Raw genomic sequence first — 26736 nt, 5'->3', positions numbered from 1 at the left:
ACACAGAAGAGATTGGATTTATACCCCGCCCTTCACTCAGTCCCAGAGCGGCTTACAAACTCCTTTCCCTTCCCCTCCCCACAGCAGACACCCTGTGAGGTAGGTGGAGCTGAGAGAGCTCTGACAAAAACTGCTCTTTTTCAAGAACAGCTGTGCCAGAACTATGGCTTGCCCAAGGTCATCCAGCAGCTGCAAGTGGAGGAGTCAAACCCGGTTTTCCCAGATTAGAGTCAGCGCATTTAACCACTACACCAAACTGGCAGATAAGCAGATGAATACAGAGTTGAGTGGGATTGCTTCATTGCTAGTACGTTGCTAATACAGTGAAGTGGTGTAAAGATCAAAATGCTAAAGTTAATTATGCTGGACATTTGCTACACCCTGAAATATAAACTACGAACATAATTATGTAGCAGTAAGAGACATGAAATTATCCACTCTACAGGCATAGAAGTTGTATTTTTCAGCTGACTGAAGGAAAGAGTTTAACTTGTCTCGTTTGAGTGGGAGATTTTTTTTTCATTTGTAGCTCAGATGTTCTTAATTCTAATAGCAACAGGGTTGTATGTGTACGTAGCTAGCAAATGTTGAAAGGAGTTTGTGTGCTTACATGTAGGAAAATGTTAACTTGTCTTAACTATAAACAAACCCACAGTATTAATAGAAGATTCTAAAAGGCTTTCAATATGGCTTGCTGGATTACTAACAATTTGTGTTTTGAAATATGACAAACTACCAATCAAAAACTAATCTTGACCTTTCCTTTAAAAAGTGCTGTACTAAATTCAATAATGAAATTTTCAGCCATGTTTGAAATTGGCCCTTTTAGACTTGTACGTGCCTGATGTGGGGCTGTGTTCTGTCTTATTCAGGGTGAACTATAAGTCCTGCAAACCCAGTTTTAAATTCTCCCTTCATAGGGCCTCTTATTATGAAATATCAGTTGATGATGGTCCATGGGAGAAACAGAAGAGCTCAGGTCTCAACATATGCACTGGAACTGGATCAAAAGCCTGGTAGGTTGGTGTGCTGCTATTGCGTCAATTATGGGTTTAGCTTAAGAACATAAGAGACGCCAATGTTGGATCAGGCCAAAGGCCCATTCAGTCCAACACTCTGTCACACAGCGGCCAAAAATACCAGGTGCCATCAGGAGGTCCACCAGTGGGGCCAGGACATTCGAAGCCCTCCCGCTGTTGCCCCCCCCCAAGCACCAAGAAGACAGAGCATCACTTGCCCCAGAGTCCCTATCTATACCTTGTGGCTAATAGCCACTGATGGACCTCTGCTCCATATGCTTATCTAATTCCCTTTTGAAGCCGTCCATGCTTGTAGCCGCCACCACTTCCTGTGGCAGTGAATTCCAAGTGTTTATCACTCTTTGGGTGAAGAAGTACTTCCTTTTATCCGTTATTCAGAATCTCCATCAGGAATAAGTAACACATTAACATAAAATATAAAACTCTCTATTGCAGTACAGACTGAACATTTGAAGGATCTAAGAGAGAATCAAATCCATTGAGTAGTGTTCGGCTTGTACATGCCCTGCAGGGCTTTTTATTATCCTGTCAATGCCAAACTGGAGGCAGTCTTGGAAATTATTTACAATTTAAAGAGCAGTTTGTGCGATTGTGGTGGGTCAGCTGTTGTGTTGAAGAAATACAGCACAGATGAATTGAAATAAAGATCTTCATGGGTGTGCCAAACCAGTTGCTCAGTACTGGATGGATCACTCTTTGGGTGAAGAAGTACTTCCTTTTATCCGTTATTCAGAATCTCCATCAGGAATAAGTAACACATTAACATAAAATATAAAACTCTCTATTGCAGTTACAGACTGAACATTTGAAGGATCTGAGAGAGAATCAAATCCATTGAGTAGTGTTTGGCTTGTACATGCCCTCCAGGGCTTTTTATTAGCCTGTCAATGCCAAACTGGAGGCAGTCTTGGAAATTATTTACAATTTAAAGAGCAGTTTGTGCGATTGTGGTGGGTCAGCTGTTGTGTTGAAGAAATACAGCACAGATGAATTGAAATAAAGATCTTCATGGGTGTGCCAAACCAGTTGCTCAGTACTGGATTGTCGTCTTTGGGATGGTTCAGATTTAACAGCAAACCTGTGAACAAGCCTTGTGTTTGCATGACTTTCAATTTAATTTGCTGTATCAGAAGTTATCGGCAAACACCAACTCTGGATTGAAAATTATGTAAGGAAGTGCAAAGGCAAGCTGTGGTTTATACTAACTTGGAAGTCACTAATAAACGGAATTCATACAAGGTACATTTGCATTGTGCAGGGAACATGATGTATGTTCTAAGAGTAGTCCCATCAGAGATCTTAATGCTTAAGCTGCGTGTTACATTGGGTTAGTTATAGTTTATTGAGCCTTAAACTAATATTAAAATGTTATAACCAGTTGGCTTAAATTCTGTTGGGTTGTGAAATATTTACTTTAAGGCTTTTTTGGGCTAAATATTGGCTCCCAACGTTTTCTTATCTATACTAAATTGTAATCAAGATACAGCTGGGGCAAAGCTGAATGGATTCAGGTGCAATGGAGACCCCTGGTGGTAGCCTCTGGCCCCAACTTCAGCAATGCCAGTATCAGCTTTGGGGATTCTAAATTGGTGAAACCAGGCATTTAGTCATATTTGCTTAATTTCTGTTTTTAGGTCTTTTAATATCAACAAGGTAGCAAATCAGGCTGTGGAAGAAATCCTTAAGATTGGTGAGTTACCACTGGCACACCTGTTAAGTAGCAGTGCAGAAGATAATGACATCTAATTGAGACTCTTCTTCCTTTGGTTCAATAGCTAAAAAGTACGAGAGCTTAAATCTTCCATTGAACAAGGAACTAATACAAAAAGGTTAGTATTATTCGTAGTCTCATTGGCATGTCTGAAGTACTAGTAATTTATGGGTTTCTGAAGGCGTGTCTCACATGCTGTGCAGTGCTTTCTGAAGAAATAAATGCTTGCATAAGTAGAAACTTACTGATTTGTAGAAATTTACATCTAACTTTTGTACTTCCAGTGACAGATGAATATAATGAATCACTGCTGTATGATCCAGAGGAACCCAAGATGTTTTTCAGCATACGAGAGCCTATTTCAAATCGTGTTTTTTCAAGTAGTCGGCAGCGGGGGTTTGCTTCAAAGTAAGTATTGGCTGCTGGTGTTTGGCCTTGGATTAGTTAGGAATCTTCTGTAGGTTTTAGATTTTCCCATATAATAGTCTTAAAGACATATTTGTTTGACTGCTGGTACTATGTAAGCTAAATAGCATCACTACACATGGTGTGTGTGTGTGTGTTGTGGGGGTGTCACACTGTAGGACTGAAATGTAGACCTTTGGTCAATGTCTTTCAAAACTGCTCTTAAGGTGTATGGCTGTTAATGATAGGACACATTCGCAGTCATTCGTAGTCGGAAGTGACTTGATGGCACTTAACATGAAGATAACCTTTTCTGTACACTTACAAAACAAGAGGTCTTCAGTGTACATCTAAAAGTACAAAATACAAGCACAGTAAACTGGGGTCGGCTGTGCTGTTATCAGAACTGTTGTCACCTGCCTATGAGAACAGAACAGAAATTCTCCAGCTCAGAATCTTTGAGGGGAAGGGCTGTAATTTACCATACCAATTTTTCTTCTGCTCTTTTACTTGGTCTGAAAGTGTTCACTTGGCAGCTGTCTGTAGTTTCATTTTAAATGTATTTGCAGGGTGTGTGTCCGCTCTCGTTGTTGGGATGCCTGTATGGTTGTAGATGGAGGAACTTCTTTTGAGTTTAATGACGGAGCAATAGCATCTATATTGATCAATACAGATGATGCACTGTGTACTGTTCTGCTGCAAGAATGAAGTGCATTGGAAGCATTCAAGCCTCGGAATGCACAGAAGGAATGCCTGGACAACAAATTGGAATGCTGCAATTGTTTCAGATGCGGAACTTGTTTTTCTCTGTAGGCAGCCACTTAAGAAACAAAGATTGAAATAGCTCATTTCTTTGGAGGAGAAATTCTTGTGAAACTGGTGTTTGTCATTTATTGCATCTGATAACATGAAACTTACTTGACAGGCTTCAGATACAAGCCTTCTATTGTGACTTTCAAAACAAATCTTAATGTGACAGACACTTTCAAAACTAAGGAGTTCAAAGTAGTATTAATAATTTGTATATTTTTGTGGTAGTTTGACAAATTCAGCAAAATATCAATTTGTTTTCTAGGAGCAAATGCTGTCAAAGCTTATGAACTTGAAGGTAAAAGTTAGGTTAATGATGTTGGGATTTGTTTACTCAACAAATTAAAATAATCTTGGGATTTGTTTACTCAACAAATTAAAATCTGTTGGTACTAATACTTTTTACCTTTCTAATATTTGTAACAGTACTTAGTAGAAGCATCAGTCTCAAATCCACACTAAAAATTATAGAAGCATATTGGGACTAGAAGATTTCTCTTGCGCTGTCCCATTTGCTTGAGCCCTGTGCTGCTCATGTTTACCTGTTACAGCTAGAGGAACTTAATCGTGATCATCTTTCTAATCAATTTTAAAACCAATTTTTAGTACTAGTCTAAATTGATTTTTGAAAAAGCCCCTCTGTACATTTCCCAGAAACTGTGGTATATAGTAATTTTAGGCAAAAGTTACATCCTTCAGATCTGGAGCTTAGTTTTCTTAAGTAATGAAAATAAATACCATTCCTTGTAAATTTCAAATTGTTAGGAGCACATGTTGTGTTAGATGTGTGCAACATAAAACTCATTTGTGTTAAATGAGCATATAGTTAGTCTCCCTGAACATCATGTATTTTGGAATTATGTTTTATGTAAAGCAAATGCCACATAGTCAGAATTCCTGCTTGCCATATCAGTAATGGACAACAACCCATAGAACTATGACCATAGCCAATGACTTGCTACCCTTATTTATTAAATTAGGTGTATGGCTTTTTTTGTGCAAATAGTGATTGATACTGTGTTTAACACTAGAGAACTTGCAAGGTTTTTCATCAACACCCAGTTAAATCACTGCCAAATACACTGTGTTTACATTTGAAACAATAATGAACCTTGTTAGTCCAGTAAATGAGTGCTTATTAAAGAGTCCTTAATATTCAGCCCCAGAAACATTAACACAGTTTAGAAGCAGTTTTGAAATAATTGTGCAAAATGTGCTTTAAGGCTGAGGGTAAGCTTTTCATGGTGGTGGAGAAATAACAAAGCTATTAAATTGAAATACAGACTTCTGGCTCTTTAAACTGTATCGTAAAAGCTCCAAATTAAACACTGTATGCTGCAAAACAGCATTTTGGTTGAAATGATGAGCTGTTAAGTCTGCTATGTTGAAGTCAGTGAGACTTGCTTCTGAGTAAAGGTGCTTGGGATCAGGGAGCATAAACATGTTTTGTAAATTAAGAAAGCTGTGAAATAGGCTATACTGGCTTATGATTTTTGTTTTCAATCTAAACTGCTGTTTGAATATTGAATAGCTATATTTCATATAGCTACCATAGCTATTGAGCAAAAGTCCTCTAAGCACAGCCCATTGCATTGTGACTAAAGCTCTTACATGTGAACAACCCCACTCCCTGTTTCTCTAGCTGTTAAGTCTGCTATGTTGAAGTCAGTGGGACTTGCTTCTGAGTAAAGGTGCTTGGGATCAGGGAGCATAAACATGTTTTGTAAATTAAGAAAGCTGTGAAATAGGCTATACTGGCTTATGATTTTTGTTTTCAATCTAAACTGCTGTTTGAATATTGAATAGCTATATTTCATATAGCTACCATAGCTATTGAGCAAAAGTCCTCTAAGCACAGCCCATTGCATTGTGACTAAAGCTCTTACATGTGAACAACCCCACTCCCTGTTTCTCTTCCTTCCCTACCACACAGGCACAGACTTCCCATTCCCACTGTCCTCCTATGCAACCTTGTCTATGCTGGGGTGGGGGGAAGGTCTGTGTTGGGGCCCATTATGTTGAATGGCCACTGTGGTGAGTAGGTGATAATGTCCTTTGAAATGAGCCATTTTTGGCTGTGCCAAAACCATGAATGGTTAAAAAAGAAGACAATGCACATTTATCTTACAGAGTTTGGAATAATGGCTTTTCAAGACAAAGGTACAGATTAATCCTCCCTCCAAATGACTGGTTGGTGGGAGATGTGTATGAAGATTTGCACAGGCCCACTATCCTATGTTTGAAGAGTTCTTGGACCACCAACTAATGTTATAGTTTATACCTACATTTAATGGTAGCTTTCTGTGTGGGAACTAAATACAGGGAAAAGTGAGCCTTGTTAGTATGAAAGCTGTGGACAAATCTTTAATTACAATTACTGAGCTAAAAAGTTGACAAAGCAATTCTGAAATGTGCACAAATAGAGGTAATTTAATCAGCTGTGTAGCTGAAATGATCTCCTTTCATTCGCAATTGCTTAATTCCAGCATCTCTGTTTCTATTAACTTTCAATCTGGGCTCCAGATTCTATTAAAATAAAGACATTGATTTGGTTTAATAAGAAATGTATGCTGTACTTGATAAGTAATAAAGGTATTAGTGTTTTTTTGAAAATACTTTGTCTTTCAGCTATTTAAGGTAGACGTCAGTATCTCAGTGGTATTTTGGTTAGCAGGAAGCATTTTCTAGAACTTAGTATTTTTTCTTTCTTTATAAGTATGCCTTTGTGCTTATGTAATATAAATTCTGTATCTAATAGCATGACCTCTATTGTTAGAAATTTAGTTTTGTACTTCAAATAGTTATATTTGGCAGAGCCATAAAATAAGAAAAGCACCTGGTTTTCATCTTTTAGTATAGTACAAGAAGTTCAAGTATTGCTAGGAGGCACATTGTTTATCAACAAAACTAGAGAGGAGGGGGGAACTGGGTGTAGCTCAAGCGTGTACTTTTGTTTCTGTGAGCAGAAACATTTGTTCTAGGCGAATGGGTCTTGATCTCATTTTAAACTCTGGGTGACAAACACAGTATAGAACAAGCCCCAGTCACTATAGCAGCTAAGCAGGATTGTTCTGTATATCCCAGGACACGAACACACACCCCAGTATACAAAAGTGACCCTCAAAGTGGGCAAAATCTCCCACTGGTTTGCTGCATCGAAGATACATTATCTCTCAGTCCTCACACTCTGCAAAGTGACTGATTTTACTGGGAATGAATTTCCCAGTGTCATTGTTTAAAGAGGCAGGTTCCCCCTTTAAAGCTCAATACTTTAAGTTAGAAGAGTTGGGTTTTGCCCCCCACTTTTCGCTACCCAAAGGAGTCTCAGAGCAGCTTACAATCACCGTCCCTTCCTCTCCCCACAACAGACACCCTGTGAGGTAGGTGGGGCTGAGAGAGCTGTGACTGACCCAAGGTCACCCAGCTGGCTCCATGTGGAGGAGTGAGGAATTAAACCCAGTTCTCCAGATTAGAGTCCACTGCTCTTACCACACCAAACTGACTACTTAGTAACAGTCCACAAAATTGTTGTGGTCCCCGCTTATATCAACATTTTTTAAAAATGGTACTACAGAGAGGAGGATGGAGAATATTTGAAGAGACATTGTGTACCTGATTCTTTGCAAGAGGGGTAGAAGAGAAGAAGAAGAAGAGATTGGATTTATACCCCGCCCTTCACTTGGGAGTCTCAGAGCGGCTTACAAACTCCTTTCCCTTCCCCTCCCCACAACAGACACCCTGTGAGGTAGGCGTGGCTGAGAGAGCTGTGACTGACCCAAGGTCACATCAGCAGGTGCAAGTGGAGGAGTGGGGAATCAAACCCGGCTCTCCCAGATTAGAGTCCGCACACTTAACCACTACATCAAACTGGGTAGAAGAAGTTATGCTCTGGCTCCTGTCAATACCAGTAGAAATCTTTTAAAAGGATTCTTTAGGATTAGTGTCATTTCTCAGCTGCAAGAGTGAGAATCCACAATTTATTATAGAACCACCATAATACTGTGAGCAGGTACTGGGTCCAATGAGTAAAAGGAATATCTGACTAGGCAGCTGAAACTGATATATAAAAACATGGAGACTTTAATTTTTTAAAAAGTTATACTATAAGAATCAGTATCTAAAAAGAGTTTCCAGGGGCAGGGTTTGCCTGTTGCCTTATTTTACCAGGTATTTTTACACACATAGCATGTCTGACAGATTTCAACTGTAATAAAAAATACATCTGAAATTAATGGTTTGATAAATTACTGAAAATAGCTTGCTTGCACATAAAGCATGGAAATCAATGGGATTAAGTCAAAGTAGTTGGGGACTGCGTGACAAGTTACGAAGTAAAGCAAAACAGACCCAACTTTTCAAGAACTCCATAGTCCGGGGCTTTGAAGAACTGACGCATCGTTTGCTGGCTCCTGGAGGCCTTAGGTGCTACATTAAAAAACAGCTGGATTTCTTAAACTCAGTCTGCACTTGATTCCCCACATTTCTTGGTTCTTTTTATAGCCAGTGGTGGGCCTTGCAATAGTTGTAAAATGGGAAAAGTTGAACTTTATATGAGGAAGTGTTGCCTTTAGGAGCAGGTGAGAAGGGGCAGTCACTATTCCAAAAACCTGGAGTGTTTTGAGTGTAGCAATTTCACCAAGTTCACTAGAATGGGGGAGAGAGAGAAAAAAATGCAGTGAACACAGTGATGACTGCAAACTGAGTATTTCCCATCCACTGGGAATACAAGGAAGCAAAACCCACCACGAGGCTAGCATGCAGGAGAGGTCAAGGAGAACAGGAACTCTTTGAAATGAGAAAATAAAGCCATAAAGAGAAACAAGTAAGAGGGCAGAGAAAATCATCCTCTGAAAGGGTGGTGGAGACACGTACAACACTCATGAGGAGCACTAGATCCTGTTCTTCCACATGAAGATCCAGGTGTTTCTATGACATATAACATAGTGGATTAACCTCTATTCTCACAGCTCAAGCACACAGCAAAGCATTTCTATCTAATCTCACAGCTGTTTGAAAACACAAACAGAGCAAATGAGAATTTCGGGTATCAACGTGTTCGCTCCATTTGGTAGACAATTATAGAAACCCACGTCATAGTACTTGTAATGTTAATCACCATGAACTGGCTCAGAAGCTACTTGCATTCACTCTGAAATGCATTCAGTAATTGTTCAGATCGGCTTTAAGAACAGCAGATGATTACTCACAGTAGGGCTGCAGGAGGTATCTGGTAGCATCGACTAAGAGACAAATGCTCTAGGTAAGTGAGCTGGCAGAAGTACTGAAGGCATTCAGGTTTCAACATAACGCTATCGCTGCAAAAGAAATATCTGATTTAATGGTATCCATATATTTAAATTCTATAGACAGACCAGTGAACAAAGAGAAAAGGTAGCATAAACCTAGTTCTAAACCACCACCACCAAAGTACATTTATCAAACTTCACACACAGCACAGCAACTGATAAGATTCCTCTTCATTTGCCTATGTAGACGGTGAGTTTTGTGCTTTAATGAAGGGAATTAATCATTAAAAGCAATCCCCATTTGGTTAAAGAACTTGGTCAGAATATACCTTATGCATAAACATTTCTAGATGTAAAATCCCCATTAAACATGCTAAATAACTTGGTTCTGTTAAAATTAGTTGTGTACTGCTATGCTGGTCTTTGCCCTAATTTCTGAGAGAAGCTAGAAATAGGCTTTGGTATTAAGGAGAAGCAAGAAAACAGTTGCTTAGGTCTGAGCAGGACTTATTTTCCCTGCCTACTTGAAACTCTTGCCTTTAAGCTGCCCTGCTTAACAGAACCGTCTAGCACAGAAAAGAAGAAACAGCAGCTAGAATTCATTTTTGTTTCCTTCCTCCTTGTACCACTAGTGGCTTCCCCAGTTATCCTGTTAACAGGGCAAAAGGTCTATTTTTCCACACCTGAAGTACACAAAGAGCTTTAACACAAGTGGAACAATAGATTGTTACTGTTTTCTGAATTGAAGCAGAGAGCTAATTCTCTTTATTGCCAGCATCCAAATAAAGTCACTGGAAGTGATGTGGGATTGGCATGCCGGACTCTCAAGTCCAACTGTTTTAGTTACTGCGTCTGCTATACGGCTGGGAATTCAAGGGTCAGAGTATGATCTTTTCCTCTAAGGAGACAGATCAGCTGCTAAAGGGAAATGCATCTGTTATACTTGACTAACGGACTATTAGTGCAAGCCTGCAAAAACATGGCCTTCCCAGGAAAAAGGATCGGTGTGATTTTTGCTTTCCCTAACTCTATGATTTTTTCCTCTGCACCATTATATGAGGGCCTGCAGATGCACTCTCACAAAGTATGCCAGCTGCAATCTGGGATACAGCTGAAAGCAGGATAAAACCTCTCTCCAGTCAAGTCATCATGTCAGATGTGGCTCTGCACTATACAAGCACACGTTCCACCAGCATTTTGCTAGTTCAGATAGGATTAGTTTGTGACTATGCAAGAGAAAGCAACAACTCTTGGCTCTGCTCGATTGTAAAAATCCCTTATTTTCAACTATGATTGGTGCAATACTGTACTGGAATCTTCCCCTGTACTAGGCCATGGGGTCGCGAAGAGTCGGACTCGACTGTGCGACTGAACAACAACAACAACGCCAGAACCTGTAGTCTACTGCAAAGGTCCCCAACCTTTTGGAGCCTGTGAGCAGCTTTAGAGTTCAGACATAGGATGGTGGGTGAAACCACATAATGGCCACCAAACGAGGCAAAGCCACACACAGGAAAAGCCCCACTGCAAGGGACAAGAGGAGCAACTTTTTGGAAATACTCTGGGGAAAAGTAAGGGGATCAAACCAGCACTGTGGTGCCAGCTGCTACTGAAACAAGGTTATCTGGATCTTCACAGCTAGTCAAATCTCCAGTGGCCAATCAAGCCCTGCTGGGCAGGAGACACCCCCCCCAGCACTTTGTGGGCACCAGGAAATGTGTTGGTGGGAGCCACGTTGGGGATGCCTGATCTCCTGCCTTGAAAGAGCAAGTGGGACCAAGCATTTATATCTCCTGGTGCTCTGGCCAATATTTGAAACATGTTGCTTTTTTCTGGAAGTTGCATTACTGGTTTTTATTTACTCCTCAGCAGGTTCCCAACAACAAGACACATTTCAGTAAGATTCAAATTCTCTTACCTTAAATCTAAATGTACTAGATTGCGACACCTCTCTAGTAATGTTTTAACATCTGAAACAAGAAGGCAAGGTCAGTAAGCCAGCCACACACATCAATAAGGGCTATAAGCTTCTCACAAGAAATACAGAAATGTCAGGAAATGACTCAGCTGAACACAAACCCACCTCCATTTAGTCATTTTTAGTATTAAGTTAAGCCTTCCTTTGGGCCACATTCTTCAATTTAAAATAGTTTGTTGTGCTCAGGAAGTATAGATTTCCTACAACTTCACTTCCAGTATGATTACCAGAAGACACTGAGATGGGATTACTTGATTTACAATGCAATTTATGCATACTTCCTTGGAAGCTGCACTGAGTTTAATGAAGCTTTACTCTCAAGTAAATGTGCATGCAACTACAGCCTTAAACAGATCCTAGTCCAGCACTTAAACAGATCCTAGTCCAACACCACACCACACTGGCGCTACACTGTTGCATGACTGCAGCTGGGGCAAACTTGTACACGCATCTCTCCTGCCTGCAAAGTACTTTAGATAAGTTTCTCAAAAGCTGGGTGAGGCAGTGTTGTAGCAGAGACTGCAATGCAAAATGTAATCCCAGAAATGCAAGTGGTTCTGAACCCCTCCCCCAACCCCAAATTTGGAGCAGCTTTTCATTCCCACAAGTCAATGCAGTCACTCCATGATGGGTGGCAGGTTACTTGAGCTAGATATTTCAAGCCAAAACGTGCTTCTCACCTGACATCAGTAAATTCTGTCTGTATCCACTAAGGTTTAGCTGTAGGACAGTGGAAGGAATATGGCTGACCGCTGTTCTTACATGATCGACAGTAAAGTCGCACCAAGCCAAATTCAGCTCTTCAAGCCTATGCGCCAGTTGAAAACAAAATTCATTATAAAAATCCAAACATTCCATTTGACAACCATTTAAAACAGAAATAACAGCTATGACATTCCTCTAGCTATCCCCAGTGTCAAAGCCTAACTTACCCTAATTGTACTGAAGTGGTTTGTATCGACTCATGTGTGGAGTGTTCATGGGCAGAAAAGTGACCTAATTGTCCTAGTCAAGTACTAACCAGATTAAGTGTCCAAGTTAACATCTCATTAGCAAGCAGTCATGCTCAAATGTACCAACTAATATATACTGCATGGGTCTGCAGAGATCCTGACCAAACACCTGGAGAACATGGGATGGATCAGGGCCAATAAAGTGAACAGTGGGATGGATTGGTTTCCATTTTCATACCAATGACTTAAACATCAGCTAGGATCCTAACTAGCATTTGCATGAATACAGAAAATAAAGCTGTATGCACTTCACATGCATGCATCTATGACTTGCGGTTAAAACTTCTGCCATTGAATCCAGCAGTGCATCCATGCTATAGAATCACAGAGTTGGAAGGGACCTCCAGGGTCATCTAGTCCAACCCCCACACAAGGCAGGAAATTCACAAATACCTAACCCCCCAGTGACCCCGTTTCCATGCCCAGAAGATGGCAAAACACTTCCAGGGATCCCTGGCCAAACTGGCCTGGAGAAAAATTGCTTCCTGGTCCCCAAAGTGGTGATCAGCATTTCCCTGGGCATGTTAAGAAAGGACCCCAAGAACTAAGCACTGCTGCAACCCTCCCTGCCCTTCCTCGCATGATCTGCCCAAGTTCACAGGATCAGCAGATGTCCATCTAGCCTCTGTTTGAAAACCTCCAAAGGAGGAGAGCCCACCACCTCCCAAGGAATTCTGTAGAGAATCCAGAACATCCAGAGAGGTTTAATCGCAGCAAACTGGGGTTCTGTGCTATTTTTCTGAAAGTGAAAACAAACATTGCACATTAACCTGTGTGATCATACATGAATGCCATCCTTAGCAGAGTTCACACCCTTCTAAATCCACTGAAGTCAATGGGCTTATCTGCTTAGGAAGGCACAGTTAAGTTTCCATGCCAGCATCAGTGACCCTGATGGGTCTTGCTCTACACACACACACAATCAAATATGGAAGGCCTTCGTTCTGTAGAGAATCCAGAACATCCAGAGAGGTTTAATCGCAGCAAACTGGGGTTCTGTGCTATTTTTCTGAAAGTGAAAACAAACATTGCACATTAACCTGTGTGATCATACATGAATGCCATCCTTAGCAGAGTTCACACCCTTCTAAATCCACTGAAGTCAATGGGCTTATCTGCTTAGGAAGGCACAGTTAAGCTTCCATGCCAGCATCAGTGACCCTGAAGGAGAGCTGGGGACTTGCTCTACACGCACACACAATCAAATATGGAAGGCCTTCGAAAAACCTACTCAAGGTAGGTGGAATTTTTAGGTGGCAACTACCCTGCCACAATAGCAGACTACTGAAAGGGCATTCAAGCATCAGGCTAAGAGATCAATGACATTAAGGTATAAGCCAGCTTCATAACTAGATATGCAAAAATGCAGAGCCATTTAAATAACTAACTGCATCATGACTGGCAGTGTAATAATTCATTGATTAAACTACAGTGCTGTTGACGGTGCTTTTGTGGACACGTTTCCACTGGGAAAGCATCGTGCCTTTTGCAGACACAGCTGTTAATAGCCGTAGCCCTCTACTACTTCAAACATTTGCATTCCGCCTTTCCCCCGAAGGAACTAGTGCCGTTCCCAAAAGTATGAGAGCATCGGTAAGACAATGAACCCACTGAACAAGACCACAAATTTGAAGAATTAAATATGTGGCAAGCGTAAAAACACCCATTCCTTTAAAAAGTCCAACAGCGGTAACATTGGCAGTGCCCTCCAAAGATGCCTTACATTTTTTCCCTAAAAACAGGAGAAGATGGAGCCTGGCTAAGGCGAAGAATGTGTGGGCGGGAATTTGCTCCAAGAGCCTTGCTGCTGTAATTCTGAAAAATAGGCTGATTATCCAGAGTATGGTAAAAGTTTTATGAATCCAGTGGCTGGATCCCTTGCTCATCAGTTTATTCTGAGTCACATCTTTAGGGCTCGATACGTTCTGCTGCCACTGCTTTTTATGGAGCTGTACCACTGTTCGTTATAATGATGCTATTTTTGTGTGTGTTTATTGTAATCTCTTTTAGACATGCTGCCTTGAGTGCTTTAAAAGCAGAAAGGGAATCAAACCCGGTTCTCTCAGATTAGAGTCTGCGCTCCTAGCAACTACACCAAACTGGCTCTCCCCTCCCCATTTTAGTCTCAAAACAACCCTGAGAGTGACCGGTTCAAAGTCACCTAGTGATCTTCATGGCAGTGTAAGGATTTGAATTCAAGTCTTTCCAGTTGTAGTTCAACCCGTCACCACAGCACATCTCTTCTAAAATGCTGCCTGCCATTAACGCTTCCTTTCCCTCCAATGTTTCTATTCAAACCAATTAACTATTTTTTTCAAAAAAACCCACCTATGTTACCTTCAGGATCACTGCTTCGTTTCTGAACAGTAGCGGAAAGGTGGAACACAAATATTTTTAATAAATCGTTAACCTAAAGCTTTATAGCGAATTAACCCAACCAACTGATAAACCCTGTAGCTCTAATTTGTTATTAAAAAATAGATCCCATGGATTGTGGGTAAAACTCTTGTAAAAGATTAGCCTTCTTTCCAATGTCAGGTATGTCAACTTTTGCAATGTCTCAGAAGCCCCAATTTAACAAGGGCTGCTCATCCAGAAATTGTTCCTTTCACAGCAATGCTTTGCTCACTCACCTAACTATGTCACTGGAAAGTTTGAGCCCTTCCAAGCTGAGATTCTGTAGGCTCTGACACCGATCAAGAATGCTCTGGAGGTCTCCAACTTGGATTGTACAACTGGACAGATCCATGTGTTGCACATGAAGAAGTCTGAAAACAGGCCAAACAAAATTATGAAAGACAAAAACAATGAGCAGAATATGACCTTTTAAAAAAGTTTCCGTATCAGCCAAGCAACCCAGCTTAGTTCTGAGTCATTCAAGAACAGGATGCACCTGTGAGATCTATGAACATGCTAAGCTGCTTCAAACATACTTCTAAAAAAGAAACTAGTCAAGCTTGTCACATCTTGGCAATTAAGCAGGGTGGGCTATGTTTAGCACTTGAGTGGGAGTCCACCAAGGAAGACAAGGGTTGCTTCACAGAGGGAAGGCAATGACAAACCAACCCTGCTCCTCTCTTGCGTTGAAACCCCATGAGCAGTTACCACAAGTCAGTTACAACTTGATGGCACTTCATTATTATTATCACAGTTCTCAATATTAAGTGAGCTAAAGGTGGGCTAGACTGAGTGAGCCTTGTAGGTCAGCAGAAATCTGAACCAGTTTCCCCCCCTCCAAACTCAATACACTTGCTCTGTATGTCAATTCTCCAAAAACTCCCTTTGGTCCAGCAGACTGGGGCCCTTTACTGCCTTTGGAAAAGAGATGAGGATTCAGAGGGAGAAGAAATCTAAATGTTCAGCAAGAAAAATTTAAACGGGAATCTTTGCTCTCGGAACGGCAATACCTGGTTGTTTTAAACAAAGGATTCCCGATGCAGGACCTGGGACAACGGAAGGCAGTGATGCCCAAGGGCAGCAACTGACCGATCACTCCTGGCAGCAAATTTTTCCCTGCGAGATCGAGAGATTTCCAGAGTGATTCATCCATTCTAAAGAAAGAAAATTAGTTTACTAGTTAGCAAACAAACTTACGGATTAACGAGAAATGATACCTTGATTTATCCGGCTCTGATAAAAGATTCCTGAATCATGCTAAAAATCTTACGGTTTCTAAGTTTTGATCAAAGCAGATCATACCGGCACAGGGCTCTCCCCACAATTTGGCCAAAGCTCCCTAGCTGGAGTATTGGGGGGCTCCAATCACATCAACATTTAAAAGAAGAAATGCACATTAAAAAGTGAGTTTAGATGGGTAGATTCAGGTGGGTAGCCATGTTGGTCTGAAGCAACAGAACAAAGTTTGAGTCCAGTGGTACCTTTAAGCCCAACGAAGTTTAATTCTGGGTATAACCTTTCCTGTACATGCACACTTCTTCAAATAAGCTTATATTCAGAATTGAACTTTGTTGGTCTTAAAAGGGCTGCTGCATTCAAACTCTGTTCTTTAGACGAGGGGACATGCCACATATTATTATCGCTATCACTAATTGTGAAAGGCTAGCCCCAGTGCAATAGGCCACGAGGACCATCACTGCAGGTATGCAGAAAAATCAAACCTTATTTTAAAAATTGTAATTTTGGAGCTTTTCTTTTCTTTTCTTTTTTAAAAAACACCCCGAAAAGTTTGTCCCAGTCTTGAAAAAACCCTGGCCGAAGTTCAGAGTGAGGTCTCAGATGCAGCAGATGAGGGGGGGAAAGGAGGACAGAGCAGTTCATAGTGAGTCGGGGGCAGAAGAAGAGATTGGATTTATACCCCGCCTTTCACTCGGAGTCTCAGAGCAGCTTACAAACTCCTTTCCCTTCCCCTCCCCACAACAGACACCCTGTGAGGTGGGTGGGGCTGAGAGAGCTCTGAGAGAACTGTGACTGACCCAAGGTCATCCAGCAGCTGCAAGTGGAGGAGTGGGGAATCAAACCCGGTTCTCCCAGATCAGAATCCGTGCACTTAACCACTACACCAAACTGGCTCGCATTAGGCAGTGGCAACTGGGGGAGCGGGAGAGGAAATGGTAGTGGGGGGAGGTGACAGCAAGCAGGAGGATTCCCTCTGCCCTACATCTCCTCCGCCCCACGATTCCTCAGGGGGATTCCCTCTGCCCTAACATCTCCTCCGCCCCACGATTCCTCAGGTGTCTAATTATATTCCAGCAACCATACACATGATGCTATACAACACAATAAGCAAAAAGAAGGCCCCAGACCCACGGAGTTCACACTCTCCATTCCAACAAATGGAGACATCAGAAGGAGGGGGAGGGAAGCCAAAGGAACAGGGCAGACATGCACGGATGTGGTCACAGGTACCTAATGCAAGTACTGTTTTGGCTGGAGGTGAGGAGTAAGGGGTGGAGCTCAAGGCTTCACAGCAAAGAAATATGTCTTGCAGGGGGGTTGTGCAGGAAGAGAGAATAGAACGGGGACTGAGTTCAAGGAGTAAGAGGCAGGAAGAAAGAACAGGTGGAGTCATGTGAGGGAGCAGCTGGGTATGGTAGAGCTTGAGGAGCAGAGATGACCGAGAGGGATAGATCAGAACCCTGATTTACTTAGCAAGTGGCTGTGGCTCAGCTGCAGAGCATATGGCTTGGCATTCAAAAGGCCCCAGGTTCAAACCCGGGCACCTCCAGTTAAAAGGAGCAGGTATAGTTGATGGGGAAGACATCTGCTTGAGGCCCTGGAGAGCTGCTGCCAGTCCAAGAAGGCAATAGTGGTCTTGATGGAACAAGGGTCTGATTCAATATGAGGACACTTCGTGTGTCTTTAACCGCCGCTATCCCATTTCCTCCACCAAAGGGATCTCACAATGAAAAATGGTTAAAAACACCAGCATAAAATAATTATGTAATACAACAACTCCCGCCAAAAGAGCCGCGATAATAGAAAGATGTTCAGTAGCCTTAAATAACAGCCGCATTACACGGATATAAAACAGCATAAAATAAAACCGGCATTAAAATAATGGCCATTGGTAATGGTTTAGAATAAGCAGAGACCTTGAAGAGCCAGAGCACAATTATTTAAATATGTTAAAAAAAAACTTGCAGGGGAGGGGGGGGGAAGGGGATCACAAAATATAAAGCCTGGCTAAACAGATGCTGGCGCAGGAAATGCAACTCATCTGACACATCGAGATAGGTGACGTGCTGTGGGAATGTGGGAACCTGCACATTCAGAGGCACTAGTCCTCTGAATCCCAGAGCCAAAAGGCAACATCAGAGAAAGGTCTCAGCTCCATGCCCTGTTGGTGGCCGTCCAGAAGAACTGGTTGGCCGTTGTGTGAGACGGGATGCTGGACTAGATGGACCACCGGTCTGATCCGGCAGGGCTCCTCTTATGTTCTTATGACACCAGCCACTTAGGCAGTTGCACATCATGGGTACTTATTGGATAGTTCCTGTGACATCCCTCATACACTGCTTGGAGCTTCTCTTCTGCCAGACGCTGCTGCTTCTCCCCTTCATACCTGACTGCTGTCTTATCCTTGTGATCCATCACTCTATAAAGATCGATTTGTGCAGATGTAGTGTTAGCCAGTAACACAGATGGCTTTAAAAAGAGTTTAGACAGATTCATAGAGGACAGCCACTAGCTAAGCTGAGCGGAGGAAAGTGCGATGTCCAAAGGCTGCTAACATAAGAACATAAGAGACGCCAATGTTGGATCAGGCCAAAGGCCCATCCAGTCCAACACTCTCTCACACAGTGGCCAGAAATACCAGGGGCCATCAGGAGGTCCCCCAGTGGGGCCAGGACATTAGAAGCCCTCCCACTGTTGACCCCCCCCCAAGCACCAAGAAGACAGAGCATCACTTGCCCCAGAGCCCCTATGTATACTTGTGGCTAATAGCCACTGATGGACCTCTGCTCCATATGCTTATCAAGGGAATACCAGTTCTAGGAAGCAACATCGAAGGGACATTTTGGCTCTACCGCCTGTGTGCTAGCCCTCCTAGGGCAACTGGATACTGGACAAGGCAGAACACTGGTGTGATCGAGAACATTAAGGTACTCCAGAACAGCTCCTCGTGTATCTCTAATTACAAACCGAACAAACCACTATGTAGGACCTGAGCCTGCCTTAGCAGGAAGGGTGGGGTATAAATCAAATGAATAAATAAATGTCACAAGCGATAACTAAAACCTCTGTTTTTGTGCTTTTATAGTCCTGGTCCGATGTAACGTCATACAACCCAAGCACGTGCCAAGACAAGACCCAAACCATTCAACAGCCAGCGAAAAGCAAAACTATCCCTTAAAAAAAAAAAAAGGTCTGTCTTAAAAATCACTCACGAAAGTCCGTGCCATCTGTGGCAAACCTGGGAAACTTTTAGCAGATCGGCTAAGGGTAAGTACGAGAAGATTCCCAGCAACAGTTCATCAGGCAGCGTATCCCAAGAAACACCTTGAACGGAAAAAATGTTACAAAGTCAAACCAAAAGTAAGATTATTTCATTCCCCAAGGGGGCACAACAAATTTAAATTAATTCATTTGAACCGACATCTCACACTTAAAAACCCCCCACTATACACTAGCTCTGAATTGCAATTAAAAAATTGTCACTGTTCAGAAGCATCCCCCAACTATTCTTCACCATGGCCTTTGGAGCCCTTCCCAGCAGCTGCACACAACCCTAATCTCAGGCTCTTCCCCCGCTAGCCTTCTGTGGCCAGCATAGCCCTAAGGGCACTCCTCCACATTCTGTGGCCACAGAGACGGCTAACTAGCTGTGCCCTACACTGTGCATTTCCAGCCATACTCTACCAAGAACACTCCCCTTTCCCGGTCCCCTAGGTCCCGGGGCTCCTATTTCCACCATCTCCAGGCATCGGTCACGCATCCTCCTGCTCCCTCCTTCGCGGGTATAAAAGAGCCACTGTGGTGTAGTGGTTAGAGTGGCAGACTAGGATCCAGGTCACTCAGGTTTGAATCTCTACTCTGCCATGGACGCTCGCTGGGTGACCTCGGGCCGATAGTATGTCAGTTTAACCTACTGCACAGAGGCTGCTGTGAGAATAAAATGGAAGAGAGGAGGAAAGTATAAACTGTTTTGGGTCACCATGGGGGACAAAGGATGGGCATAAATGAAGTATGTTAGCTCACTCTGCCGACAATAAAGGAGCCAAAACTGAAAAAGCCCACCTTAAAAAAAGAAAGAAAAAATTATTAAAAAATCAAGACTTTCTGTTGCACTTCTAATTGAAAATGCAGTTTCCATTTCCACCTGTGCCTACAGGGTTGCCGTCCCCCCACTTTTGGGGCCCCCAATCTGCTGCTGGCCAGCAGAGGGAATCCCGCCCCCCGAGCAGCCCCATCTGCGCTCGACATGCCTGGCGTGATGATGTCACCCAGAGGTAACGTCATCACGCAGGGCACGTCACGCGGGGGACAAGCTACGGAAATGTTGAATGGATTTTTCCCGTTCCAGTTCTTTTACCTGGTGCTGCTTCTCGAAGTAGCCTTGGTCTGCGGGCAATCACAAATTCCTTGTCCTTCACTTTCTGTCGTTTGGCGGGTGGGGTCACACACATCAGCAGCTCCTGGGGGGTATTCTCATTGGCTAGCTTGTCGTTAAGGACAGACACTCCCATGCCCAAGAGCAGCTCCGATGTCTTGCTGGGATCCCATGCCCACGTGAAGCTAGTGTTGACGTTGCTGCCCGAATCTGGAATTTCATGGAGATGTCTCCTGTAGGGAGATAAGGACCCGGGGACACAGCTTGAAACACTAGAACACCTAGCCACAGTTCCTCTTCTTGCAGGTGTTCCAACAGACAAAAAAAAAAGGAACAGAAGAAACAGCTGTATGTACGTTCTCTGAAATACACTTTCAAAGGTGACACACAAACACACAAAGATTTTGTCTCAGTAACTGGAGGATGGTGTCACACATTGCAGCACGTGCACAAGCCCTTTCAGCTCACGCCAGCTACACAAAGCTAGAAGGGCTTGCCTGGTATCTGGTTAGCAGCCCAGCACAGCTGAAAGCTGCACTTCAGTGTGCCAGTCAGACCTGGCCAAGAACACATTGCAGGTGGCTCCATCGACTACCTGAAGAACTACCTGCCTTGAAGTCAACTGTGCACAGAAAAATTCAGAATCAGTCCTTGACACCTCCAGTTAAAATAAGCTCAAGCCCAGGAAAATTTGGAAGGCAATTCTGTTAGTGGAGTACCAAAGAAACAGCTTTACTCTTTCCACAAGGCCCAAGGTAAAGGTAAAGGGTCCCTTGCTCGAAAGCCAGTCGAATCCGACTCTAGGGTTGCGGTGCTCATCTCCGTTGCCAAGCCGAAGAGCCACAGCGCTGTCCGAAGACGTTTCCGTGGTCATGTGGCCGGCATGACTAAACACCAAGGCGCACGGAACGCTGTAACCTTCCCACCGAAGTGGTCCCTATTTATCTACTTGCAATTTCTTGCTTTCGAACTGCTAGGTTGGCAGGAGCTGGAACTAGAGATGGGAGCTCACTCCATCATGTGGCACCCGGGTCTCGAACTGCTGAACTACTGACCTTCCACAGCCTGCAGTTCAGCGTCTTAACCACTTGAGCCACCCAAGCAGCCTGCAAAACTGTCACACTGCTCTCCAAATAGCCTGTGAACATGATGCATCGGTAAGGATAAGGAAAGACCAGGACACATACTTTAAATGCAGATTTAAAACTCCCTAAAACTCAAGCAGTGGCCTTTCTGTGCTACTCAAGATTCTTTTAGCTGGAGGTGCTAGGGATTGATTCTGGGGCTACATGCATGCAAAGCGTGTGCTTTTTACTGAGTTATAATCCCCATATAGCAGGCCTGTGTACCTCCCCCCGTACAGAGGGTAACATATGCTCATCCCTACACATGGATGTTCTGAGTCCACAATCCTTCACTCTCAAAACATGGACCGCGTGAATCAGAAATCTGCACATCCCTCTACCTCCTTGACACATCATGGACAGACACCGCTGTACCGAACCCTTTGGCAAAAGCACCGAATGCAGTTTGCATGCTCGATCACAAAGCAATCTAACGTGTATTTAGGAGAATGCAATGGCAAAACCACGATCCCTGATTAATGGTTTGCATGATCAGCTAGTCTAAAATGGAAAACATGCAAAACAAGCCATAAAAGCCAACCCTTATGGACATCTGCTTTCTGAAGATAACCCAGGCAATTATCCTCTACTCGTCCTAACCTGAATATTTAATGGCAGCAGAAATGCTGTACCTCGTTTGCGCGCTGCAACCATTTCAGCACAGATCCCAAGGGTAGGCAAATGCGCGCGCAAGCAGCTGGTGTTTGGGCGGGATCCGCTTACCCTTAATTCTCCCCCACCAGCCTTTACCTTTGCATGGCTCTCTAACGGGATGATGCATCGAGAGCCGGTTTGTCTCCCAAACGCCTTTGCCTCTCGTTGCTCGCAGCTCCCGATCCGGCAATCTCGCAGCAACAGCTCCGCAAATCCAGCAAGCAATCGCCCGCGCAGCCCGCCCGGGGTAACGTTCTCTCCCCCTCTCGCAATGATTCCTGGGAGCTGTAGTGGCACCGTGCAAGAGGAAAAGACGCGCAGGGCCCAAATCGGGCTGTCGCGAGGGCTTCTGGGTCTTGTAGTCCCGATAAAGAAGCAAACAAAAAGAAAATTCCCACCCCTTTACCCAGGTTTCCTCACGAGGAGGAGCCATGAGTCGGCGATGACGGCAGAGGGAGTGGGCGAAGCAGGAAATGTCAGCAGCGGCGGTGCCACGGCTCGGTTGGTCGCCGGCTTGGCTCCCTCTTTCCCGTACAGACTCGGGCCTTGGTCTGAGGCCTTGGCAAGGCGCTTAACCGGGACGCGCTGAGGGGACGAGGCCGTCTGAGGCGTCGCCGCTTCGCTTCGGAGACGGGGAGGCGAAAACCAGCCGCGACGCTGTTCGGGAACTCGGTGGCAGCCGATGCTTCTGAGGGGATGGAGCTCGGCCGGGTCCGGGTGAGTCTCCAGGGCGCCTCCGCTCGACCTCGGTAGCTTATCCAGCCGCCGTGGCTGGGTCGGGGGGGTTGGGGGGGTGTTTCTCCTCTGCTGGGTCTAAAAGGAGGAGGACTCTGCTGTTCCTTCGGCTTCCTCACGGCAAAAACTCCCTGCAGGCAGATGGGAGGGACGCGGGGGAAGAATAAGCGATCGAGGAGGCCGGTGTGTAGCCCAGCAGCTCCCGTCAGAACTGTGATCGATCTCCTGACCAGTGTTCCCTCTAAGCTGAGTTATTGTGAGCTAGCTCACAGTTCTTTAGCCTCCGGCTCACACGTTTTTGTCTTCGCTCAGGAAGGAGGGCTCCAGAGCAAGCTAATCTATGCAGGAGGCAAATGGCTCGCTCACATCTTTCATGCCAGTAGCTCACAAAGTAGAATGTTTGCTCACAAGACTCCACAGCTTAGAGGGAGCATTGCTGACCTACAGCTTGAACCATTAGCCTCCATTTTACCACCGCAGCCCTGCTGAGGACGAGTGAGGTGGTAGAATGGAATGCGAAGAGGAGCAAGGTCGAGGGACGCATTTTTGGGATGCCGGACCCGTCCCTGTGCCGATTAGCGCGATGCCTACCCTTTTCCACGGACGCAGCTGTTGGCTAAGGATGTAGACGGTGTAATAATCGCTGTATAGGAAGAGCCGTTCGTCTGTCTTCTCCCCGTTTCTCGCACGAATTTTGTGCAATGCTGACTGGCTGCCTCATATGTCAGGGTTTTGCAAAGCAAAACATGGAGAAAGCAGGCATGTCTCTGAACTGGGCAGATGTGACCTTTTGTACTACAGCCTCTGTCGTGGAATGAGCCTGTTCTCTCTGATATGGCCTCTTGGGGGGAAGGGGGGGGAAAAAGAACTAGTGAAGTTAATAACGCGCTCAGGTTTCACAGATTTTGCACATGTTCTTGTAAATGTGTATTTTGTAAATGTGCCTCTTTGTGTATTTTGTAAATGTGCCTCTTTTGGAAGCAAACAAAATTTGAGTCCAGTGCTTTAAGACCAACAAAGTTTGATTCTGGATATAAGCTGTGGTGCATGCACACTTCTTCAGATATGTGCACATGAAAGCTTATACCCAGAATTAAACTTTATTAGTCTTAAAGGTGCCACTGGACTCCAATTTTGTTCTATTGCTTCAGACCAACACGGCTGACCACCAATATTCCCTCTAAGCTGTGGAGTCTTGTGAGCAGAAATTCTACTGTGTGAGCAACTGGCATTAAAGTTGTGAGCGAGTGATTTGGCTGCTGCATCAATTAGCCCACCTTGATCTATCTTTTTGGAAGAGAAGTTATAGTGCTTGATCAGGCTTTAATATATAAATCTTTAAAAGGTTTTGGGTTTTGGATGCAAAGGTGAATCTTAGTTTCTCCACCCATCCATTTGTGTTAGGATGTTCAATTTTAATCACACCCTTTTTATTTAAAGCCTTCCATCAGTGGAAGTTTGGAATCTTATAATTTTTGTGCCGTAAAAACTTTATAGTGAAAGTACATTCCTAAACATCTGTTTCTCAGGCCAGTTCTGCCTCTGTGCTTTAACAGGTGAAAGCATACTCAGTCTGCATGCTCCTGAATTCCTAACAGTGATCTTTTGTATTACATGTTTTCAGTGATACGCATCTGTCAGATTGATTGCTTCTCATCATCTAGCATTGCCTTGTACTTGCACTGGGTTTTGATCAAATCTTTTCCAGTTTTTGGTACCTTTGTCGGTCCATAATTTTGAGATTTAGACGATTCTTGAAGGCCAAACAAGATTTGATAGTGAAAGACTTATAAAGAAAATCAGATTTACTGAATAAACACATGAGGCATGATTTGCAGGAGTCTGGGAAGGCAGGAGTCTTCTCCCTGTCTAGGCGTGTTTAGGTGGATGTGGAATTGCGGGATGCTCCATTGTGCCGTCCTAAGCAGAGTTATGCCCTTCTAAGCCCATTGACTCCAACAGACTTTAAGTCTATAATTCTCCCTAGGATTGTGCTGTAAATAATATACTCCTAGTCACTAACTTGGGTCACAGATGCAGGGGGGAAATGGCATGTATGGAAAGGCTTTTGGTATGTATTTTAAAATTTATTTCCCTGGTCAGATTGAGAATTCTCTGGAATCTGAATTGCTATGCACAGAAGGGATCTGCTTAGGATTTCTGAATGCACGGTTACTGTTTCACCCATCATAAAATAATTTGCTTGAAGTCTGATTGAACTGAAGGTCCAGGACACCCATTTAGGAAGCAGGTTGTCTTTAATGATCAGCACTTAACAGTACAAGGTGAAACAAAAGATGAAGGAGTAAGGGAACACTGTCTTCTGAGAAGCATGTTATAGCACTGGTTTTAAAAAAAAACCCTCGCAAATGAAATGAAAACATTCTTTGGGTAAACGTCTATAAAATATTTTGATGTGGTGAAAGGTATATTGGGTTGTACCCTAAGTACAGCTAAGTGCAAAGCCTTCCTATGGCAGAAGAACATCTTCTACTGAAAGAAGGCTGTGGGGGGTTGATGGTGGCCGAGGCAAAAGATGATGATGATTTATTAGATTTGTTAATTGCTCTATCCCAGCTTGCTCTGGGAGATGTGCAAAGAGCATAATTCCATAAAACAAAGATACAAGATGCCACCCTTTGCACTTGTTCAGCATCACATGAACACATGAAGCTGCTTTATACCGAATCAGGCTGCTGGTCCATCACAGCCTGTATTATCCAATCAGACTGGCAGTGGCTCTTCAGGGTCTCAGGCAGAGCTCTTTCACATCACCTGCTGCCAGGTCCTTTAACTGGAGATGCCAGAGATTGAGCCTGGGAACTTCCGCATGCTAAGCAGAGGCTCTTCCACTGAGCCACAATCCCTCCTTGTTTAAACTGAGCTGCCGTCTTTGCACAGCAGAAGTGCTACTGCAGAATCCCCATGGGGAAGTAATTTTCCCTCTCCAGCGTCCGTCTTGAATCAAGCCCAACCGTAGCTAATTGGAGAGGTAGGCTGCAAACCAGCCTGGCGTAGTGTTTGGACTAGGTTTGAATCTCCACTGTTCCATGGAAGCCTGCTGGGTGACCTTGGGCCAGTCACATGCTCTCATCTCAGCCTGACCTACCTCTCAGGGTTGTCGTGGGAATAAAATGCAGGTGCGGATAATGTTGTAAGCTGCTTTGGATCCCCCATTGGGGAGCACGTAGTCTATAAGTGAAGCAAAAAAAATTAAATAAAAATAACCTAATAAGTTTCAAACTTTTCTGCAACTAGGAGAAAGATCAGTCCTGACGCCATGAAACTGCTAATGCCTTTGGAGAACAACTGTTTCTCAAAAATCAGTTCATTATTTGTCAAATGAGGAAGACAACACAGGAAAATATTGTAGCATGACTCTTTGCCCACTACGACCGCAGTCAAGAGAACTGTGTAACTAATTTCTAATTTGATTCTTCATACAGCAACCCCACACATACCACACAGCGTTTTTTAGCACAACGCGTAAAGGAGTTGAAGGCAAACATCGTTCAGGCAGTGTTCTCTGGATTAAACTAAAAAAATAATCTCTGGTCTGTGTTCTAAAATGAAGTGCTGTTCAAATAATAAAGTCTCCCTCCCAAATGAACTGAGCTATAAATAACATCTCCTCAGAAAAGAAATTATTTTGAGTTATTTGCAAAGATTTTAAGGATGGTGTCATTATGGGCCTCTTTCTGTTTACTTATTCTTAGAGTGTAGAGCAAAGAGACCAAATTCTTGGTCAGTCAAAGAAAAGAGCAAGAGTCCAGTAGCCCCTTAAAGACTAACTAATTCTTAGTCAGCCATGAAACCCATGTGAAATCTGGAGTCAGTCTCTATATCTCACCCTAATGTTACTTTGCAGCATGGTTGTGAGGATGAAATGAGTATCAGGGGAGCTGTGATGCGGCCCTATATATAGATGGAACAAGAGCCCAGTAGCACCTTAAAGACCAACAAAATTTGTAGCAGGGTATAATATACCTGCTCACTTCTTCAGGTACTG

The 26736-nt window shown here is 43.5% G+C and overlaps 3 protein-coding genes across 3 annotated transcripts in view; 2 read left to right on the top strand and 1 right to left on the bottom strand.

Annotated features, from left to right (window-relative positions):
* NADK2 (NAD kinase 2, mitochondrial) overlaps positions 1-3971 on the top strand; it is a 25448-nt gene extending 21477 nt beyond the window's left edge. The window contains exons 7-11 of the mRNA XM_015408473.1: positions 830-1016; positions 2675-2730; positions 2816-2869; positions 3036-3159; positions 3726-3971. Coding sequence (XP_015263959.1) covers positions 830-1016; positions 2675-2730; positions 2816-2869; positions 3036-3159; positions 3726-3864 — 560 coding nt within the window. The 3' untranslated portion in view covers positions 3865-3971. The remainder of the gene's footprint in view (positions 1-829; positions 1017-2674; positions 2731-2815; positions 2870-3035; positions 3160-3725) is intronic.
* Positions 3972-7846: 3875 nt separating this feature from the next.
* SKP2 (S-phase kinase-associated protein 2, E3 ubiquitin protein ligase) lies at positions 7847-22242 on the bottom strand. Its single transcript, XM_015408479.1, has 10 exons — positions 22089-22242; positions 20197-20447; positions 19052-19163; positions 15611-15754; positions 14837-14971; positions 13114-13212; positions 11871-11998; positions 11131-11182; positions 9174-9281; positions 7847-8610 (listed from the first exon to the last, which is right to left on the bottom strand). Exons 1-10 carry the CDS (start codon positions 22094-22096, stop codon positions 8397-8399), a joined length of 1251 nt encoding a protein of 416 aa, XP_015263965.1. The 5' UTR covers positions 22097-22242; the 3' UTR covers positions 7847-8396.
* A 200-nt stretch (positions 22243-22442) lies between these two features.
* The window catches only part of LMBRD2 (LMBR1 domain containing 2), a 37182-nt gene continuing 32888 nt past the window's right edge, over positions 22443-26736 (top strand). Inside the window, exon 1 of the mRNA XM_015408476.1 lies at positions 22443-22709. The gene's annotated coding sequence lies outside the window, so the exon portion shown is untranslated. The remainder of the gene's footprint in view (positions 22710-26736) is intronic.

This window comes from Gekko japonicus, unplaced genomic scaffold (genome assembly GCF_001447785.1).
Source record: "Gekko japonicus isolate JY-2015 unplaced genomic scaffold, Gekko_japonicus_V1.1 scaffold964, whole genome shotgun sequence".
In the NCBI taxonomy this organism is placed as follows: domain Eukaryota; kingdom Metazoa; phylum Chordata; class Lepidosauria; order Squamata; family Gekkonidae; genus Gekko; species Gekko japonicus.
The sequence above is the reverse complement of the archived record's forward strand: the minus strand, read 5'-3'. Positions and strand labels throughout refer to the sequence as shown.

Excerpts from the sequence above, each read along its gene's own strand:
- SKP2 (XM_015408479.1), bottom strand. Across the intron at positions 19,164-20,196 it reads ACTTCGAGAAGCAGCACCAG|GTGTTTCTTGGGATACGCTG; the intron begins GTAAAAGAACTG and ends TTTCCGTTCAAG. Across the intron at positions 14,972-15,610 it reads CCTTTGTTTAAAACAACCAG|ACTTCTTCATGTGCAACACA; the intron begins GTATTGCCGTTC and ends GCCTGTTTTCAG.